The sequence below is a fragment of the Thalia democratica genome, chromosome 1 (genome assembly GCF_965202585.1).
Source record: "Thalia democratica chromosome 1, ktThaDemo2.hap1.1, whole genome shotgun sequence".
Lineage (NCBI taxonomy): Eukaryota > Metazoa > Chordata > Thaliacea > Salpida > Salpidae > Thalia > Thalia democratica.
In genome coordinates, this window is record NC_139165.1 from 70,141,794 (window position 1) to 70,162,291 (window position 20,498).

Consider the following 20,498-nt stretch of genomic DNA (forward strand, 5'->3'; position numbering starts at 1 on the left):
TTGTAAGCCTGGTTTAATAAATAATTCATACCACACTGGTATGTATACTTCTCTGTATAATTATTTGTAAGCTAACTTGACAAAAAGACGACATATTTTTAGAAGAATTAGTTTTAATATTAAAAGTTTTAACTTTGTAACTGTTTTGTTTTACTTTTAGGCATAAAGATTTTGAGCAAAAGCAGACAGAGCTTTAAACAAAAAGTATTTAACGTAAAGCTTTTTTGAACACACAAAAGTGTTATTATTCAAATTTTATTGAGAATTTTTGTTTTGTTAAGTGTTGAAATATTTAAGCATTATCTCAAAAGATATAAAAATTTAAAGAAAAGTAACACTTTTGTATGGCATCAAACTTTTATTGGCAAAGTGCCTTTATCATAGCTTGGGTTATTGTGTTTTTTAGCTAAAAACTGCGTTAAAAGCTATTTATATGTTGTATAAAAAAACTCAAATGGGTCATTGAATAAACTGAACTATTTTGTTGAATGAGTTTTGATGATATCTAAAAGAGATTTTTTTTAAGTTTAGCCCAAGTATTAGGCAGTGTTTAAAAAAGTTTATGTCGTTTTTTATTCTATATAGTCATGGTTTTAAATATTGATGTTTTGATACAGTAAAAATTAAAGCTAGCTTAAAAGAAAGAAGTTCTAACAGGTTCATTTAACTATTAAAAAAGAATTAGTAATTTACAATGAATACAAAAAGTTCCATATTCAAATAAAAATGTTTAGTTTTATTTAACAAAATAGATCTATTTACATTTTAATTAATAGTCTATGTTACTTTTGTATAACTTTTGCAAACAACTTCATCTAAACAAAAAATAGTTTATTTCAATTTAGTTTTGTAAACTTTCAGTAAGAAATTGAATTTAGAATTTGTAACATCTTATAAAGATATAAATATCGATAGACTAAGAAAATAAAAATATTTTATTTAAAATGTTTTAAACTCAAAATAAAGGGAAAGATTATATTACAAAACTCATTGATAAAAATAAGAATTTTTATGAATTATACAACTTGAAGTGTGCGTCTAATTTTAATGACCTTTCTTGAATGTAAAACTAAATTGAGCTGCTTCACTTTACATAAAAAAGTAAAGAAGCTGGCATTACTAAACAATAAAAATCCAATACAAACTACATTTAAAAAATTAAATTACCAGATAGAGTTACTTTGTTAAACTTGTTAGAATTTATCTACATGTACAGAATTTATTTACTGCTTGCAGTAAAACAATTGAATACATTAAAAAAATAACTTTAATTTAACATGCTTTGATAGATTTTACTAATTAGTTTTATTAAACTAAATAAATCTTAAAATTACTTTCATTTTTACACAAAAAGAAACTGAATATTTTCTTACTATTACTTTTTTACAAGTATTCTTATTTTTTTGTTAAATATTGATCAAGTTCACAATTTATGATATAATAACCAAAACATTCGATTAAATGAAGTTTTACTGTTTTTAGTTCACAAAATTTTATATAAGTTTTTGTTCGGTAAATAACTTAAAAAAATATTTTTTTAAAGTATTTGAGAAATTAGTTTGTTCATTTATAACAGTTTTAATTCAGTTATTTAATTATTTATTTTTTCATACTAAAACAATAAACTTTGTTAAATTTACAAATAAAGCTTAAACTATGACAGAAATTTGTATACTTATGGTACGACAAGCTTTAGTTTAAAAATAAAAGATAAATATTTAAAATTTGTAAGGTTTGTAGTATATGAGTTGTAAAAAGGACTAATTTTTAAGTACTAAAATTAAACAATAAGTGAACTTGCCAAAACAACAAAAACGGTAGTAATTTCTTTCTTGTATTATGACATCACTATTAGTAGTTTGAAGGTGCCATGTATTATTTACAAAGTTTTTGAAAGCCGGCTGACATTATTTCACTTCCTTACTTGTGATTTAGTCTACTCATGTTTTTTAATTTACTGCTTCCTGCTACTTATAAGGGTCAGTTCTTAGGTATACTGAGTTTTAAGACAAAAATGCATTTTTTCAATTGTGAAAATATACTTTTTTGGTTTTTGATTATGTAAATCATAGATTTGTTTAACCTATTTTTTGGTTATGAGTAGAGTTTACCTGAAAAAAAAAAGATGATGTGTATTATAAAACTAATGACTAAGATAAAAACAGATTTAGAATTTTATTAGGTGAATATATATAAAAATAAATAAAAAGTTTTAAAACAACTGCAAGTACTTTTTCATGCATAGTATCTGTATATTTAGAAAATTGTTCTTTTTTAAATTATAATTCATCGAATTTAATTTTTCAAATTAGTGAAATTACTAAAAACTACTACTTTTGTAAAGTTTTAATTAAAAACACGTGCTTAAGAGTTTTTTTGCCAATTAATTGGAAATGTTGGAATGAAATTGTTGCATTTTATTACTTATTCATTTTTTCTTTTTTTCTTAAACAGTGATGAAAAAATGCATCGTCGCTTTTCTTAATTTTCTCTATTCTTGTCGTCTTAAAAGTCATAACTCTTCTCCTGAATTTTATTTTCAATAACCACGAGGAGGTAATATTTATATGTTTTTGTTCAAGTTCGATTAAAGTTGTAGAAAAATCTATAATTAGGGCTTTGTTGTACAAAATTGAAATAGTTTAAAGTTTTTTATGCAGATTTTTTAGCAAATTAACAGCAGGTATTAACAAAACAGAATTTGAATTGTTAAATCTAAAGGAAAAAAAAATGTGTGAAACCGTAAAAACTAAAAGATTTTTGAAAATATTTGTTTTACAACATATAACTTTTGAAAGTTGTTTTAAAAAACATCAAAAGTTTTGAAAATATGGTTTGGCTTATAAGAGCGAAATTGATTTTTAATGATCATTTACTTATTTACATTTTATCGATCAAAAAGTTTTTCGAAATTATGTTTACAGTACTTTTTTTGAAACTACTAAAAATATCGGTTTTTATAATATTTTCGACAAAATAGTTATAAACGATCCTAAAATTGTTAAAACTAATAACAGTTCAACGAAACTTCTACGAAAGAGTTATTAAGTTTAATAGTAACTGCTTATAAATATATTGAAATTAGTAAGAAAAAAAAATATTTTTAACTTATTTTGTCTTGTTGCTTAAGGTTAACTAAATCAGGTTTATAACTAAATAAATTACATTTAAATAAATTAAATATTTGATATTGTTAAGTAAACCCTACATAATTTATTCCCAAATAATTACGTAAGCAGGTTTTTGTTGTTTCCACCCTTTAAATAATAAAAACAATAAATATGGTAAGAGTCATTAAATATAATTTAAGTAAGTACTTTGTTTACTTTTTTAAGAAAAATATTTTGTTTTTCATATTTAACTGTTACGATAACAAATACAAAAGTTATAAAAATCTTTCACTAATTCACTTGAAAAAAAATGTACAAATTTTGTTTGAAAAAAAAAGTCAAGACTCTTTAAAGTATGTTAAAAATTCAGTTTTAAGTAGTTGGCTTATTATAAAGCAAAACTATGAATTGTTAAAAAAGTAGTAAAAACCAACTGAGTTGTTTGTTTATTGTATTTTGTTAGCTTCAGCTGTTTTATAAATCGTAATTTTTTTTTCAAAACTTTGATTAACTAGAGTGTAAAACTTGTTACTTGTGAAGTTTAATTGATATGGAAGTAACCAACTTAAAAATAAAAACATAAATTTTTGCTAAAATTTCAAAAAAAAAAAGTGAAATCCGATTAACAAAATTACAGTCAAAAAGCAAAAATTTTATAAAAGAATTGATTATTATTCTGAATAAAAGAAAGAAAGAAGTCATAAATTCAATACGTAAAAAAAGTGTTAGAAAGTTACTCTGTGTTTGCTTGACATAGTATATCAAGATTAATGTTATCCCTTAGAAATAGATTTCATAATAGAAAACTGATATTAAAAATTCTGATAATGCTTTGTAAATAAAAGATCTTAGTTGTAATTTATTTTTTTATTTTTTAAGAAGTCGACTATGATTAAGATCTTAAAAAATTGCGACAAAAAAGTAATTGTAATAAATTCATTTTAATTTATATACCCTAAGCTTTATATCTTTGTAAACATAATGTTGAATTACTATGTAAGTTAAATATTTGCTAACGTATAGAAACTTTTTAAGGTTTTGTGAGTAAAACTTACTGTATAATTCTATAACTTAAACTATCAAATTTGAAGTTTTTATTTTTCAAATAAAGTAGTTTGACTTTCGGTATTATAAGATTTTTAGTACTGTGTTTAAACAGGAATTATGTATATCAAAACTAAGTTTTGAAGATCTTATTAATGACTGCTGCAGTTTACAACATTAAAACTTTATTAAATCCATATTTCCCCACGTAATTTACATTTAAGCTTGCTGCTCGGTGTTTAGAGTTTTAATCACTGTGTCGTCTGTATACTCACAACTTTATTTTTATATGTTCCCCGCACTCATCGGCTCGGAACCATTAATAATGTATGACTTTTCATTCTTTTGTTTTCTCAATTTGAAAAGCGCGGCGCTTTGGCCTCGCTGCAGGCGTCAATCGCATCTCCCTGGTCCGAGTTTTCCCAGCTTGCACAGGTGAGTGCCGAGTCTTTCGTGATCTCGTGTGTGTCCAGCAGGATGATCCACGGCGGTGATGTATCGATCGGGCGCGATAAACTCTATTTGTGAAAGCACCAACTGTCGTGCAATGTGTTTATCGATCTGTTTGCACATCTACGTGTGTTTTGTAGTCGAACATATTTTTGACGATGCACTTCGCGCTTGTGCTTGTGTGCGCTGCGATTTGTTCGCTGTTGCTGGAAAGTCTTTTTTAATTAGTTTGCTTATGAGTTTTGACAACCTTGATGGATTTCTAATATTTGTCAGATTTCAAAATTAATGTGCGCAGTACTTTTCTGTCAACTTTAAAAGAACAGTCAACAATTTTATACATGTTATACTTTAACTCGAAACTTTTTTTAAACTTTACAATAAATCAAAAAAGAAGTTGTATTGTTTTTATTTGTATAAAAATAGATTAAAATAATCTTTCACAAAAAACATTGAAACATTCTTTTAAACAAGAGCATTTAAAACTTTGATATAATGTAAAAAAAGACACCTGACCGTTGAAGAAAAACACTGCTTTGAAATAAAACAAAAACAGAAAAATTTCCACACAAATGTGAACTGACGTATCGAAGTTACATACATATATATTAACACTTAAACCCTCAAAAGTAAAACTTGGTGCATATGATCTATTTTCAACGTAAATACCCGAGGAAAATTTTGTAGATAATTTGATGCTTGCTGTTTTAGTTGATTACTTGAACCGTGTATTTGGTTGGGAGGACCCTGAGGTTTGTTTATTTTAATAAACTTTAATTTAAAATAAATAAACAATAATCATCACACACACATGCTTTTAAAGTTAAGACACAAAGTTTATCTGTTTTTTTTTTGTTAGAGTGAAATGTTATACTTTTTGTTTCATAAAAAGTTTAGAATATTTCTAAATGCATTGCAACTAGCTTTATTTACCTATTTGAAAAAAGTTTATATATTCAATAACGTTGTAAAACATCGAAATAAAAGACAATACTACTTTCATTAAAGTAAAAGTTTTATCAAGTAAAATTTTGCTATTTTCATCAAGGACCAACCTGGGTTTAATGGTTTGGGAACAAAGGAACCGCAGGAAAACCCACCTGGAATTCTTAAAACATCAGATGACTATCAGAAACCTCCGACGTCAGCAAACAGACTTATTTTCCATAGTGACGTCATACAAGCAGGAAAAACAAGGAACTATGCGGCGACGAATCAAAATGGTTTTGAGAAGTGAGTAAAACTTTCTATATTGCTTGAAAAGCTTTCTTGTCTATACAATATCTACCCGACTATAATAATTTTTATCTGGGTTAAATTACTTCTAGATTTTATGCAGCTGCAGTGCATAAATATTTTATAAAAGTTCACTTTTTGTTTACGTCTGCCCTTTTGATATTACAAAAACACCAGAGCTTAAAATTTAAAAAAGTAAATTATTCAAATTGATTTTTTGACTTCTAGTGTTTAATTGATAAAAATATATTTTTTACATTAAATTTAAATTAAGAATTAAACCTGACACTAGATAACGTTTTGTATATAAAACAAAAAATTTGTATGGATAAAGTAAAACTATTAACTAAACAATATTTTTATTTTTGACTTAAGATTTTCATAGTTTCTTTTAACTTTACTAAGTGTTATCAAAATATTAAAATAAAGCTATTTTATTATGTAAGTAGGAATATGTAATTTGCTTATACTTATTTAAACATGAATTTTTGTGTACAATAACATTTTATAGTAGATATAGTATATTTATTATACAAATTTTATATCTATTTTAACATGAGTTATTAAAGCTTTTAACTAAAATTAGTTCAAACTGCTCTACTTTATACTTACAATTTTAATATATACTTGATTCCATTAAAAAACTGTAACAAAAAAGTAAACTTTATAGTCGACAAAATAAACTGTAGAAAATATTAATACTTATTTAATACTAGCATTTTCTACAATAGTGTAGATTATTCAGAAAAGTAAAGTATAATATTTGTTCAACTGCACGATATATGATTTTTGATGTCCAGTAAGTAATAAATGTAACAAATGTACTGCTTTTAAGTAAAAAAATCTTATATTGAAGAGTAAAAAGTATTATCTAAAGTAGCTATGATTTAGTTGAATACGCTTAAACTTATTCCTTATTACAAAAAGGTAGTGAGAGTGTAGAAAGTTGTTAAAATAAATTATTTAACTAAAGTCTTCACTTTTTAAAAAGTTAAGAAAACTGTTTAACAAAATAATTGTTACTACTTTTATTTAAAAAGATCTTATGAAAATTATTTATTACTTTTAAGTACAATAATAGCTGCTAGTTTTGTTAAAAAACTTAATTCTTATCTATAATAAGTCAGCGAAGTATATAAATAAGTCTTGTTGTAATTATTTACTCTATTAAACTTATTTGATATGTAAACTTAAAGACTTAGATAGGTTTCAAATAAATGGTTATTAAGCGCTTGTTATGTGATCATTTCTAAATTAATCCATATAAACTAGTTGCTTGTTTAAAAATGTAACCATTTTGAATCAAAGTCAGCATGACATAAAAAATCCGGCCGTGACTGGAGATTAGGCGAAGATTAAAGTGTATTTCGGCCGTTCGTTTGTCGACTTTGTCTGTGTTTCCCCAAGGCTGTCTGCTTGAACTTCAAGCAACACGCCGCCCACCCAACGAACGACAATGACTCGCACTAAACTCGTGCCATTTAGGAAAAAGTCCAAAATCTCGTGCGAATGATCTTTGTGCAGCGCGAGGAAAATGAGTTGAAAAAAAATGCAGTAAATCAGCAAAGTATTTTAACTGCTGGCTGGCTATCGTTACGTTTAGCATATGCGTTAGTTTTCACACTAAACATGTTCGTTAAATAGGTTTCAGGTTGAGGTTTATATCAAATATTAATATACCAGCAGTTTGATTAACTTTAAATTTCTTGAGCTTCCACTTTTTATGAAAGTTTTATAATTTACAGAGTGAATTTTCATTTTAATAAGCCTTGAAAAGGATTATTGCAACAGTAACTGAAAAGTTATAAAAGCGTTTGACTTAGTTTTTTATATCAAAACAATTCAATTTAAATTTTATTAAGCATTAAGTAAAAAAAAAAATTGTTTTTATAGTTTTCTTGCTTTAAAAGATTATTAATTTTATAAGAAACAGTTGCAAGTAAAAATTTTGTCAATTACTTTAATAAATAAAGATCAAGTAGATGCAAATCTACGTTGTTAATTTAGTAAAATACTTAGGTTTGAAATTATAGATCTTACGTTAATATAAACCAATCGTCATTAAAAAATATTATAAAAACTAATAAATAATTACGTTTAAAAAAATATGCAGTTATAAAAGTATTATAAAACTAAAATACCATTAGAAATTGAATTATCATTTCAGTGTAAAAATAAAAAAATAAATAACTACGACAAGCTTAAATAAACTATGTCTTCACTGGTGTCACTTTTCAGCACTTCGACGTTCGAACGGCGGCAAATTTTCAAGAGAGGGGGGAACCACCCCACTTCGATGTCCGTGGCAACCGCCTCCACCCACCTCCGATCCGCGGCTTCCACCTCCAGCATTGTAACGTCACACAACGCCGCCACAAGAGGAAGAAACAAGTTTTTGAGGAACAGGGCCGAAACGGTAGAGGGCGCCATGACGTTGAACTCACGCCAGGTCAGGTCACCAGGGCAACAGACGCGTGGTGGCGACCAACAGCAACCCCTGAAGCTTTCCTTCGACTTTTGGTTTGATGTAAGCTTTTTAGCTGTTGTGTTTAAGCAAAAGTATTTTAAAGATATTTTTTTTATGTATACAAACATTGATTTTTTGACATTCAAATAGTTTTCATTATTGTACTTATCTAAACAATAACCGATCAAAAAAAAAAGTTTTCTTCCATATGGAAACTAGAAAAGGCTTAAGCTAGGTAAACAACTGGAAATTTAGTTTTACACAAAAATTACTTCTAAAATCAAGACATCATAACAAAAAAAAAAACGTAACTTTTATTTTACAATTAGATTACGTTAACACACTTATTTTTAGTTTTAACATCATAGTATTTTGGAAAAAAAACTATGGAAAAATTAAAAACAATAAAGCTTCTATAAAAATAAGTACAAACAGGTTTTTAAAAGTGAAGTAGTTTATATAATAAACAGTAATTTAAAAGTTTCGAGATTTTAGTTTTAAAATATAGTTTGTTTCGAAAATATCCTGTAAAAGCGTTTTTATAAGAACATATCCTGAAAATAATATCAAAAAAGTGATAGTTAGTTAAATACTTTGAAAAGCTTAATTTTTTTAAGTATTAAAAAAAAGTATTTCTAACAGCAAAATCAAACACAACAAAAGACTAAAGAGAAACCAAGATTTGGTAACATAGAATTCAGTACTTATTATGATTCATCAGACAGTTCGCTAGCAATTCGAATAATTAAAGTAAGTTTTTAATGTTAAAGGTTTTAGAATAAATATGATAAGTTAATTCTGCTAGAAAAGTGATGGCATCTATACGACTTTTTGTAAGTATAAGAAAGACTAAAAAGTTATTTGTTAATTTAGATTTTTCTAATTTAACAACGAGTAAAAGTTATTGAGTAACACAACTTTCTTTAGAACTCACTGTTTGAAAAGTTATGTAATAAAGTTCTTTACAAATTGATATATCTATTTTAAATTTACTATTAAAGCTAGAGTTTTTTTTTGTTTTAATTAACTTTTATAAATGATCTAGGTCGGTAATAAACCAATTTTTCTATTTAAAGCTCTTACTAGTATCCTTAAATTTTTGTTATTAATTTTTGCTTTCTTCTTTAAGTGATTAATTTGTCTATTTTATATAAAAAGAAAACGTTACAAACTTTCAAATTTATTTTTCGATTTTTTCAAGATATGGTTGTTACTATTTTACCTAACTAAATATTCATGCCGTTAAATTTTAAAATTGTTATGGTGTAGTACGTGAAAATCAAAAATTTCCAACGATGAATTTTTGAATATAAAAAGTTTTCATGGAAAATGCAAACGAAATGTTACTAACATATTTAAACGTCACAAAGGCATGTGAATTCAGAAAAAACCTCTAGACAAATGTCACGTTTGTTTTCATAAAAACTTTTTTGTTCAATTTGAAACAGCCTTTGACAGCTATAAACAAGAAAATTATTTCGGTTATTTCTAATACACACACATAGTTGAATAAGGAAAATTCTTTAGAACACAAACAAAATTTTTCGGAAAAGTTTAATCTATTTTAATTGAAATGTTTGTTTTGATTTTTCTAAGGTATGATTTTTTTCAATTAATGATTTTTAGTTTGTTGGTTCAGTTAAGGCGATTATTTAAAAATCTGTGTAAATTATTTAACTGCATTAGACGAATCATATACACTAGGAGATTTAATTATATTAACTCAATATTTGAATGTTTTTAATGCGTAGATACTTATTGTTATACAACCTATTTTTTACTGAAAATTATCAAACTAAATTAAAAAAAATAATAATAACTCAAACTTGTAAGATCACTGATGTTAAGTACAAACTTTATTTGAGTTCCAACAAAAGTAAAAATAATAGTACCACAAAGATTAAGAAAACCTCTAGATTTAAAAGGATATTTAGTAAAAACTAAAACCTAATAAATCTTCACTTCGAAAGCAATATGTGTAACAGTATACACATTTTTAATAATTTACTCAAACCTTTTTTATTTAAAGTAAATGAAAAAAAAAAGTTGAAATAGTTTAAAAAATCAACCTTGTCAAAGTTACTAAAACAATATATAACAAGCTAACTATGTACAACTTGTATGATATGCAAATTAGAAATACTTTTTATACAATATTTTTCATCTAGTCGTTCATAGTAAAAACAAATGTCAGGCAACCAACCTTCCCGTGATGGATTTGTTCGGACTGACGGATCCCTTCGTCAAATGCTGCCTGCTGCCCGACAGAAAGCGAAAACTTGAAACTAAAGTCAAAAGAAAAACTCTAAATCCACATTGGAACGAGCGCTTCATGTTTCAAGGTTTAAAGAAGTAGCACAATAAGATCAACGATTGATATTAATTAAATGTTTCAATATGATTTTTACTGCTTAAAAACAAACATTTATAAAGTTTTGGCTCTAATTGTAAATGTTTCAATATGTTTTTGCCTTAATAGTTTAGTTTAACAAATGTTAACTAACAAAGAACAATTACAATAGAAAAGTAATTGAAGTTTTCACTTAATTAAAAAAAGAGGTATTTAAACCTATCACAACTGTTAAAACTTTTGAAAGCTAAATTTTTTAATTTATTTTTGAATTTTTTAATTCCAAGTAAACAAAAATAAACAAAACAACAAAACCATAATATCTAAATTTCATAAGTAATTTTTTACCGCCTCAGTTATTAAACATTACGATATTAAAAATACTTTTATTAAAAGGGCTGTCGATAGATAAAATAAAGCATCGGGTCCTGTCATTGCAAGTGTACGACTATGACAGGTTCAGCAGAAATGATCCTATTGGTGACGTCTTTCTTCCTTTGAAAGATCTTCAGCTTAATCAGGAAGATTATCACTCAATTGACTTGACCGAGTCTCAAGGATCAGTAAGCTAATTAATGTTTTTTATGTCCATTTAAAATATATATTTTAATACACTTGTATAGTTTATATTGTTATTATTTGTGAGTTTGTATGTTATAGAGTCTATAATATAGACAATACTTTTTAATTGATACATTTAAAAACTTTAAGTAAATGTCTCACTTTACGAAACTAAGGTATAAAATTAAAATATTTTAGTAAAAAACAAGTATGCAGCTAATTGTCTCCAAAAAATGTAACAATTCAAACTGTGATATATATTTCATTTATAAGTAAGGATTTTCGTACATTTCGATAAATAATCAAAAAAGCCTTCTTTGTTTAAAAAACAAGTTGTAAAAACATCACTTAAAATAAATAGCTAAAACCATAGAATTAAAAATATTTAAATCTTATATTTTGAAACATTTAAAATTGGAGTTAGTGAATAATTACTGTACAAAATTTCAGATCGAATCCAGTTACATTTTAGATGGTTAGAATTTAATTTTTTAAATTTTAACTAAAAAAGTCATGACTGAACTTTTGTCTACTTTTAACTTTAATATTAATGCTATAAATATTACTTTTGTAAAAATTGTATTTGATTGGTTTTTTAGTAGAAATGAAAAGTCATTGTAAAAAATAATTATAAAGTACACTTTACACAAAAAGATTTACAAAAAGATTATCCAAAAATTTAGTATGTAAATAAGACTAATCATTTCTTATACAACTTTATAAAAATAACTTTAAACTAGTTGAAGCTTTAGAGTTCATAAAAGCTGACAAAAAAAAGAAGATATATAACACATGTCTTTCCCAGTTTTATAACATTTGTCATTTTGTAAAGGACTTTGCTGTTTTACACAGATAAAGCAGCGTTATAATTTTGGCAAGCTCTCTTGAATAAACTAAAATGTTTATTGCATAAGCGTGTGGCAGGATAAAGTTTTATTCGCAACCTCATTTCATTCATTAAACTTTTATGTTAACTACTTTTGCACGCATGTCTAACTCTGGCATCGAGTCCGTCAAACTTGCCAATAAAGTATGGATTTAAACGATTCTGTACCTGATACTAAATTATTTTTTACGAAACTACGCACACTGATTTCAAATAAAATAAGTTTTATATAACTCCTTTTGTTCATTATAAGTAACTGTAGAATTGTTAAGAATATATTTTATAGTAGGTAAGCACGTTGCTTTTTATTACTGATTCATGAGTATTTAATTGCGTTCAAATCCGGTTTGAAAAATTAAAAGAATTCTTTTAGAAATAAAGTTATTGCTACCTATCGTTGACATAAAATAATATTATGATAATGTTAAATTGTGACATAGTAATAACAAAGCTCAGAGCAAACTATGTTTATGTTATTCGTTTTCTTGGGTTATGCAGGTTTAAAACAGAAAACTTTTATGATGTATTAAGTTTTTAGTTGCATACTTGCAATGCATCTTAAAACACTAGTTTTAGAAAGAAAAGCAAGCAATAAATTATAGCTCTATTTTCAATAAATTGCAATTTATTACAAGAAATTAAAGCAAATTAAAACAATTTGCAAAACTTGTTATAGTATTCAATTGTCATAGTTTTTTTATTAAGTATTTAGCTTAGTATGACACAACAAATTGGTTTGTCTTGTGAAAATTTTGGTTATTTAAAAACTTGTAGACCTTTAGGGCTAAAGTAAGAAAAAGTTGTAAGATCATTTTAAAACTACAATACAACTCATATTTATATTTAATTTCTGTTTTAATATCATAGTTTTAATATGTTTTTTTGCAAGTTGAAACCAGTATGTTCTACAATCTTTACAAATTAAAAAAAAAACTTATGTAAAAAAAAAAGTATACATTTAAAAAGAAATATCATTAGTAAAGCTAACGAAAATGAGTATAAGAAACAAATTTATAAGAATAGTACAAATTGTATATAAACTTGACTCCAATTTACTTATAAAAGCTATAAATAATTCATAATGTTTTTCTTAAAAAGATAATTGCATAATTTCCAATTTCAAACTTCTTTTATCTAGCTGTTTAAGTTTTACAACGTAAATACAAAACTTCTTTCAATTCTAACAATAACTAAGTCGATCGATATATTAAACTTGTCACAGGTATTTATAGATTTGTTTGTATAAATTTTATATGCTTTTTATGTTTAAAATGTTGACATTAAGTACTGATTTACAATTTTAATATTTTAATAAATCAAAACTTTAAAAAAAGTTGTGTGAAAAAATACGTAACAACTGATATTTATGTAATGTATTTTCGTTACTGTATAATTTGTTTTTATTGTTTTTATTTTTATGTAATGTATTTTCTAATTTTTTGACAAAACTTAAAAAAATAACATTATTTTTAATTTTGAGGAAAAGTTTACTTCTTTTTTTTACAACCTAAAATTTAAACACATAAAAAGCAATGGAATTAAATGAAATGATGAATAATATGTTATAAATTTTTTATATCTTTTAATATAAACCTTTATAAATTGTTTTTTTTTAATTTCGGTTGGTGATAAGTTAAAATTTATATTATATTACCTATATATTTTTTCAAAGCGTAGAAAGCTTTTAGTTTATAATAAGTTTATCACAAAATTTTGCTAATAAAGAATATGAAATGAACAACAGTTCCATATTTTTAGTCTTTATTATCTATCATTAACAATAATAATCTTTTTAAGTTAAGAAAAAGTTATGATTAAAATATCACTAACTTTTTCAAAACGTTAATTCTTACTTTTATTTTCAATCAGTAACTTTTTATGTTAATAAAACTTTTTGTGTTGCAATTTCAATATAAGCACTTTTTTGTTACTGTTTTTTTTTTAATTAGTCTATCAAACTAACTAAAAAAGTCCAACTGATGACAATTACAATGTTTTTATAAAATTATAAGTTGATACAAAATTTATATATTTGTACGCTTTCAAATATAATTAAATGTTTTATGATGTATTATATTAACTTTAAAATTTTCCCTTTTTTCAAAAGTTACGTGTTGCTGATAGTTTTATCAATATAACATTAGAACTTATCCAGTTGTTTTCGATTGCACAGAGAAAATAATTACGTGTTATAAAAAAAAGCATGTGGAATTTTTATAAATAACATTTTAACAACTTTTTTTTTTGTTTTCAGAGCGATAGACTGAAAAATAACAAGTAAACAAGTAACAAGTGATTTTATGTTTTTAGACAATGAACGTTGAAAATGCAATGATTTTAGTATATGTAAAGTATTGTTAATATTGAATAGTTGCAAATTAATACTTATATGATTTATTTTATGTTCTTATTTTATAATAAAAACATCTCTTTCTTTATTTGTTATTTACAAATCAGAACAAGCGTGGTGAGTTGCAGTTGTCTCTCTGTTACCAACCACTGGAGGGCATACTTGACGTAGCTGTTGTCAAAGCGAAAAACTTGAAACCCATGGACATAAACGGCATGTCAGGTTAGTATTTAAGAGAAAAAATAGTAGTTTTTTTTTTTAGTTTGTTAAAACAAAGAAACTTTATCAAGATAAACTAAAATGTTAATGATAAAAAAATAACTTTACTTTCATTAATTTCGAAAAGCTTTAAAAATCTGGAAAGTTTCAACTTTAGTCTACAAAAAAGGTTAAACAATTGCAGCTTAAAGAGTAAGTCTAAAATACCAAGTTGATAACTCTGAAAAAGTTTTAAAGCAATTTTTTTTTTGTCTTCCAAACTTATAATTAAAACAAAACTTAACTAAACAAAACTGAGTTTAACATAATTAAAAATGATAAACAACATATACCGTTCTTAAAACGACCCATTTTTACTAGACTATATATGATTTTGTTATCTTTTTACTAAAAACTGTGAAAACAATTCTGGTCTGAGTACTTTATTACTTTACTGAATTAAGCATTTAAAAATAAAAATTAAACAACTTCTTAATACTAAATTTTGTCACGCAGATCCGTATGTTAAAATATGGCTGATATACAAAGGTAAAAAGGTTGAAAAGAAGAAAACGTACATAATAAAAAGAACATTGAATCCAATTTTTGAGGAAGAATTTACCTTTTATACTCCGATGAACCGTATGAGAGAAACGCAGCTAGAAATAACTGTTATGGACTATGACAAGATTGGTCGTAACGACACGATAGGAAAAGTTATTATTTTTATGAGAAAAAGGCATTGTTAATTTTTAACTAAATTTTTAATAAAAAAAATCTAACTAAATTTAAAGTCTTCTTTCTTGACCTATAGCGTAATAATTTTTTGCCAATTTTTCAAAGAGATTTCTTTTGGTTAACAGTTTATTTTTGTCTGTAAATAAATAGCATTATTTTTACTTGCTAATAGCCTATGAACTAAAATGGTTTAGCTTTATACTGTTTAGTTTTAATTAGGAAACAGTTTTAGCTAAATACTATCAGTCAATATTGTAGAGATGAAATTGGTATACAACAAGTAACTGTAAAAAAATGATAGTTCATTATCTACCTTGTTAGTATTATTCATCTTCGTTTGATAAAAATATTACTTATAAAATATTTCAAAGGTTTACCTTGGTCACAAAAGTTCGGGTCTAGAAAAGCAACACTGGAAAGACATGCTAAATTCTACAAGAAAGCCAGTCAGCCAATGGCATGTACTAAAAGTTTAAGTAGATATAACTGCCTAAAGTTGATAGTTGTATGAGATTAGAAAATTGGTAAAGTGTACATTGTACAAGTGTTTACAGTACGTACTATTCCATAGAAAATAAAAGAAATAAGATTAACTTTTTACACTCAAAATAAGTTTTGGCTTATTAAAAATTACCATTTAAATTTTCTTTATATATTTTTTTATTTGTTTATGTTTTTTTTTTTTGCCAACAATTTGTTACCCAAATAAATGTTCGTTTGCTTAAAAATTCTTTAAAATTAAAACAAAGTCGAAGAATTCAATCTAATCAAATAGAAATGACAAAGTACTTGTGCCTTTTCACTCAGTGTACATCAATTTTAATTAACTGTTTAACTAAGTTAGTAAAAAACTGACTAAATACTTTGTCAAAGAGATTTCTGTAAAAACATTTCAAAAAAACTTTGTTATTGTACTATTAGTTTTGTAATTTACACTTAGATATGTGAAGTTATAAAAAAGAATTAGATATTTTTGTTACTTTTGAAATAGTTTTTTACACTTGAAGTATGACTAATCAAAAAATTTCATTAACAGAAAGTTTGATGCAAAAAAGGCAAAGATTTTAGTTAGAAGTTTTTAAGTTATTGTTTATAAAATTAGTATATTCAATAGTTACCATAACATTATGTTTATATCGTTTCATTGTCATTAAAAAATCCACATACATAAAGTTAGTTTTATTAAAGTTTTTTCTTTTTTATTTAAGTAATACTAAATCTAATAAGTTTTTTAAACGTGTTTTTTGACTATGGTCAACTAAAGTCTTTAGTATAAGCTGTTTTTATTTACTCTTAATTATAAAATACTAAAATTGAGCATAATTAAAACAAAATTCGTTAAAAAATATAGTTTTATGTATAGCTAAATAAGATAAACCGAGGTAAATACGTTAAGTGTAATTATTTTATCACAACTACTCTTTTATCATACTAAATCTAGTACATACAAAAACAATGAATTTAGTTAATCAAAACTAACTAATAACTCGTCAGAAATTTCATAACAACAACTGTACATTGTAAATGATTCGTTTGTATATTTATTTTAGTAATAAAACTATGATAACTAAAAAAAAAATTAAAACGCTTAAAATAGTTTAGCTTTTGTAACAATTAAATAAAAACAAACATATTTTTCTTTTAAATAAATCTTACACAACTAAGTTCGATCAAATAAAAAGTAACCTTAAGTCTTTTATTTTTATTGTAAATTTGTCTCAAAAATGATTCTCTAAACAAGTATTAATTTTTTTTACGACTATAATGACGATAACTTTTGTATTTAATTGTTTGATAAAATTAACATCTGTTTAGAATAGACTAATTTTAAACTTAATCAAAAAGATGTGCACTTATTTTCAAATAAATTTTTAACAACTACATAAACTATATCCAAACTTCTTTAGTTTTAAAACTTAAATTAAGCATAATTAAATTTTGTAAACTTTTTAGTAAATAAATAGTTTAGTATTTTAAGTATACACTTTATTACAAAATAAAAATTAAAACGTACGTTTCTTAAACGTAAAATACTAGAAAAAGTGTAAATTTAACTTGATATGTATTGTAAAAGAACAAAAGCAAAAAGGTCAAATTTACAAAAACTCAAGTTGTATAAGTCATCAGTTTGTTGAAAAACTTAAAGTAAACAAAAATCAAATTGATTTAAAATGTAGGTCAAAGGCATGTTACATTAATATCTTCTTAATGGAACCACGCAATTAGTGGAATACTCTAATTCAAGCAATTTATGATTAGAAAACACATAAGTGTTTTTACAAATAAGGCTTGATGCATATGTTTGCTAGCGTTAAAAGATTTTAGGCAACTAGTGTGACATATATTTCAAGCTTAGAATAGTTAAAATGATTCGTTATTAGCTTTCGCTTAAAACATTTAAGAGAAAAATTAGGTTAAATTTAACTTGTTTTTAGATTTTTCTTTTTTTGAACAATTTAGTTCAATAAGAAACCATAGTATAAAAAAGACTTTAACTTTAAACTAGACATAGCTGTTTTAAATACGATGTAGATCGGTAGTAAAAATATCTTTAATAACTTAGAATAAAGTTTAAGTTCATTTACTTAAATAAGTATGTTTGATTTAATTCCTTAAGTAATAAAAGTAAAGAAAGTAGTTCTTTGTCTAAAATACCACCTGAAACGCATATTTTTCTGTAGAGTCTGCACAGAGACCTAAAAGAAATGATGTTCAGACTAGATGATGTAGATAGAATGTAAAAATATAGTTAAAATTCTTTTGTTTGGCTAATAAATGTTTTATTTTTGTCTTTTTGAATGCACTATCGAAGAAAGAGGGTAGTTGAAAAAAAAGTTGATTTAAATGTTTATTTATACTTATCTACAACTATGGTCTAACTCAAAGTGTGCAGCTGAGCACAGTTTTGTGTATTTATTTTACTATGTAGGGAACATTTTATAATCCATATAAACAAATCTTAACTAGATACCTTTTCTGTCGTACTCTGTGTTAAAAGCTTATGTCTATGCCATATACCAAAAACAACAACTAAAGTATAGAAGAGTATTTTTTGTTAATATAAAAATAAAAACTAAACTATCTACTTCTACACTGTGACGAACTTAGTTTTCAGTGGTTTATTGTGTACAAGTTTTGGAGATATTAAAAGTTAATGATCTAAATTGTAATTGCTTATAATATTTAACGCTTTCGTTTTATGTTCACCAGGATAAAACATAAATCTAGTTTGTAAAAATCATACAGAGATACACTCCTATTTGTAGCTACAATAAAATATGGTGTGTTTGGGTAGAGCCATGCGTTTCGCTAAAGGTACTGCACGTTCTGTGTACACTATATGTGTAACATAATATTTTGTAAAAGCCAAAGAGTGTTGTACACCCACTTAAAAAAGCCGAAGAAGAAAAACGGAGTTCAAAATTAAAAAAAAAAAGTTTAAACTACAGAGAAGTAGATGCTGAAATAAAATTTCTTGGTGTATCAAACTTAAGTTTTAATTTTGTTTATTAAGAGTTAAAGTAAGTTTTTTTACATATGTTTTGTACCTGGCAAAACACTAAGATTATACTTCTAATAGTTTAAAATTTATAATTTTTATTAAGAACCCTGATGATTGTAATTTAAAATTATTTGTGTATATGCGGTAATATTTAAACTTTTTTTTATCAAAAACATTACTGTGTTTTTATCTAGAGTTTTAGGAACGTGTTTGTACTACTGATACTTTTGTAGTAGTTTGTGAAAATACAGATATTTATGTTTGGTCTCATGTGGTATTGTCATTGCTGTGTTTTGTTAATTTATCAGATGTTAATGTTTATTAGACAGTTTTGTAACTTGTAAGCAAAAAAAATATTAGTTTAGTTTTAAATGCTTTAGTCTATTGTTTTTACCCGATAATAACTACATTTAAATTTTGTTCAGTTTACTAACTTTAGCGAATTTTCATTCGTCTATTTTTTATGTGTAAAAAAATAAGTTTTCTGATCACCTCAAATGACGTTTTAGAAAGCATTTAATCAATTTTTTAATCAAATATATTCTCTTATTAAGTATTTATATGAAATTTGCGGGGGATTGACCCGGAGTGGTGCTACATTAGTGGACATGCTAAACCGCGGTGAAGGTCTTTTAAAGGTAGCTTAGCTACATTTAGACTGGAGCGGGGTTTATAATTAGGGTCCATGTTAGGTATAACTTTGAGTCTAGGATAATTTAAATCAATAAATAGAATCAAGACAAGCTGTAATTTTAAATAACGAATTTATTCAGCTTTAAAATCAATACAAATATATACAAATCTAGAGAATTGACAAATTAATCAAATATAAAACTTAGCAGTGTAAAAATTTAAATTAATATAAGCCCTAATTAAATTGAATATAAAAGCAGTCAAAAATGTTATTTTAGTTCAAAATGGAAACAAACTGCTGGGTTCCAATTCAACTACTCAAAGCAAGTATACAACCTATGGTCCAATAACCAAAAAATTCAAACACAAATAAGCTATAAATGAACTGCTTCAACTACTCAAAACCAATTATACAACTTGTGTTCCAATAAGCAGTATATCCAAATACAAATTAGTTATAAAATTAACTGCTTCAACTACTCAGAGTTACAAAACATACAACCCGTGGTCCAATAAGCAGTGAGTTGACTGCACAGCAGTTATAAAAAATGATTTTATATAAAAAATTAACATCAGCAACAATGAATTTTATATTTAATGCTTAGTGACTTGCAATTAGCAAGTTTGTTGATTGACGATTAACCGTTCAGTTTAATTTTAATATTCATGAAGCTACTAATTTTCAACGATGCATTGCCAATGCATTAAATATAACTAACTTAATATTATCAAAAACTTGTCTTTATGTAAGTCCAAGTTTGAAATTTAAGTACAAACAAACGGATTTTTAAACTAAAAGTAATTTTATATATTTATGAGTCTTCTGTTCAAATATTTAGAATATTAACAAAATCATCAAACGACTAATATTTATTGAACCTTAGCTTGTTTATATTCTATTTGCTGTATATTTACTAACCAAGCATAATTAAAAATGCTAAAAACAAGTGAAAAAATGTGCAAACACGAAATA

At 25.1% G+C, this 20,498-nt stretch overlaps 1 protein-coding gene across 1 annotated transcript; it reads left to right on the forward strand.

The window, feature by feature from the left end:
* The first annotated feature begins 5,198 nt into the window (after nucleotides 1-5,198).
* On the forward strand, nucleotides 5,199-16,088 carry LOC145837649 (synaptotagmin-7-like). Its single transcript, XM_082945134.1, has 9 exons — nucleotides 5,199-5,356; nucleotides 5,653-5,837; nucleotides 8,079-8,367; nucleotides 8,950-9,057; nucleotides 10,502-10,649; nucleotides 11,054-11,220; nucleotides 14,562-14,676; nucleotides 15,169-15,368; nucleotides 15,762-16,088. The coding sequence occupies exons 1-9, from the start codon at nucleotides 5,300-5,302 to the stop codon at nucleotides 15,864-15,866; spliced, it is 1,374 nt and encodes a 457-aa protein (XP_082801260.1). The 5' UTR covers nucleotides 5,199-5,299; the 3' UTR covers nucleotides 15,867-16,088.
* Nucleotides 16,089-20,498: the final 4,410 nt, after the last annotated feature.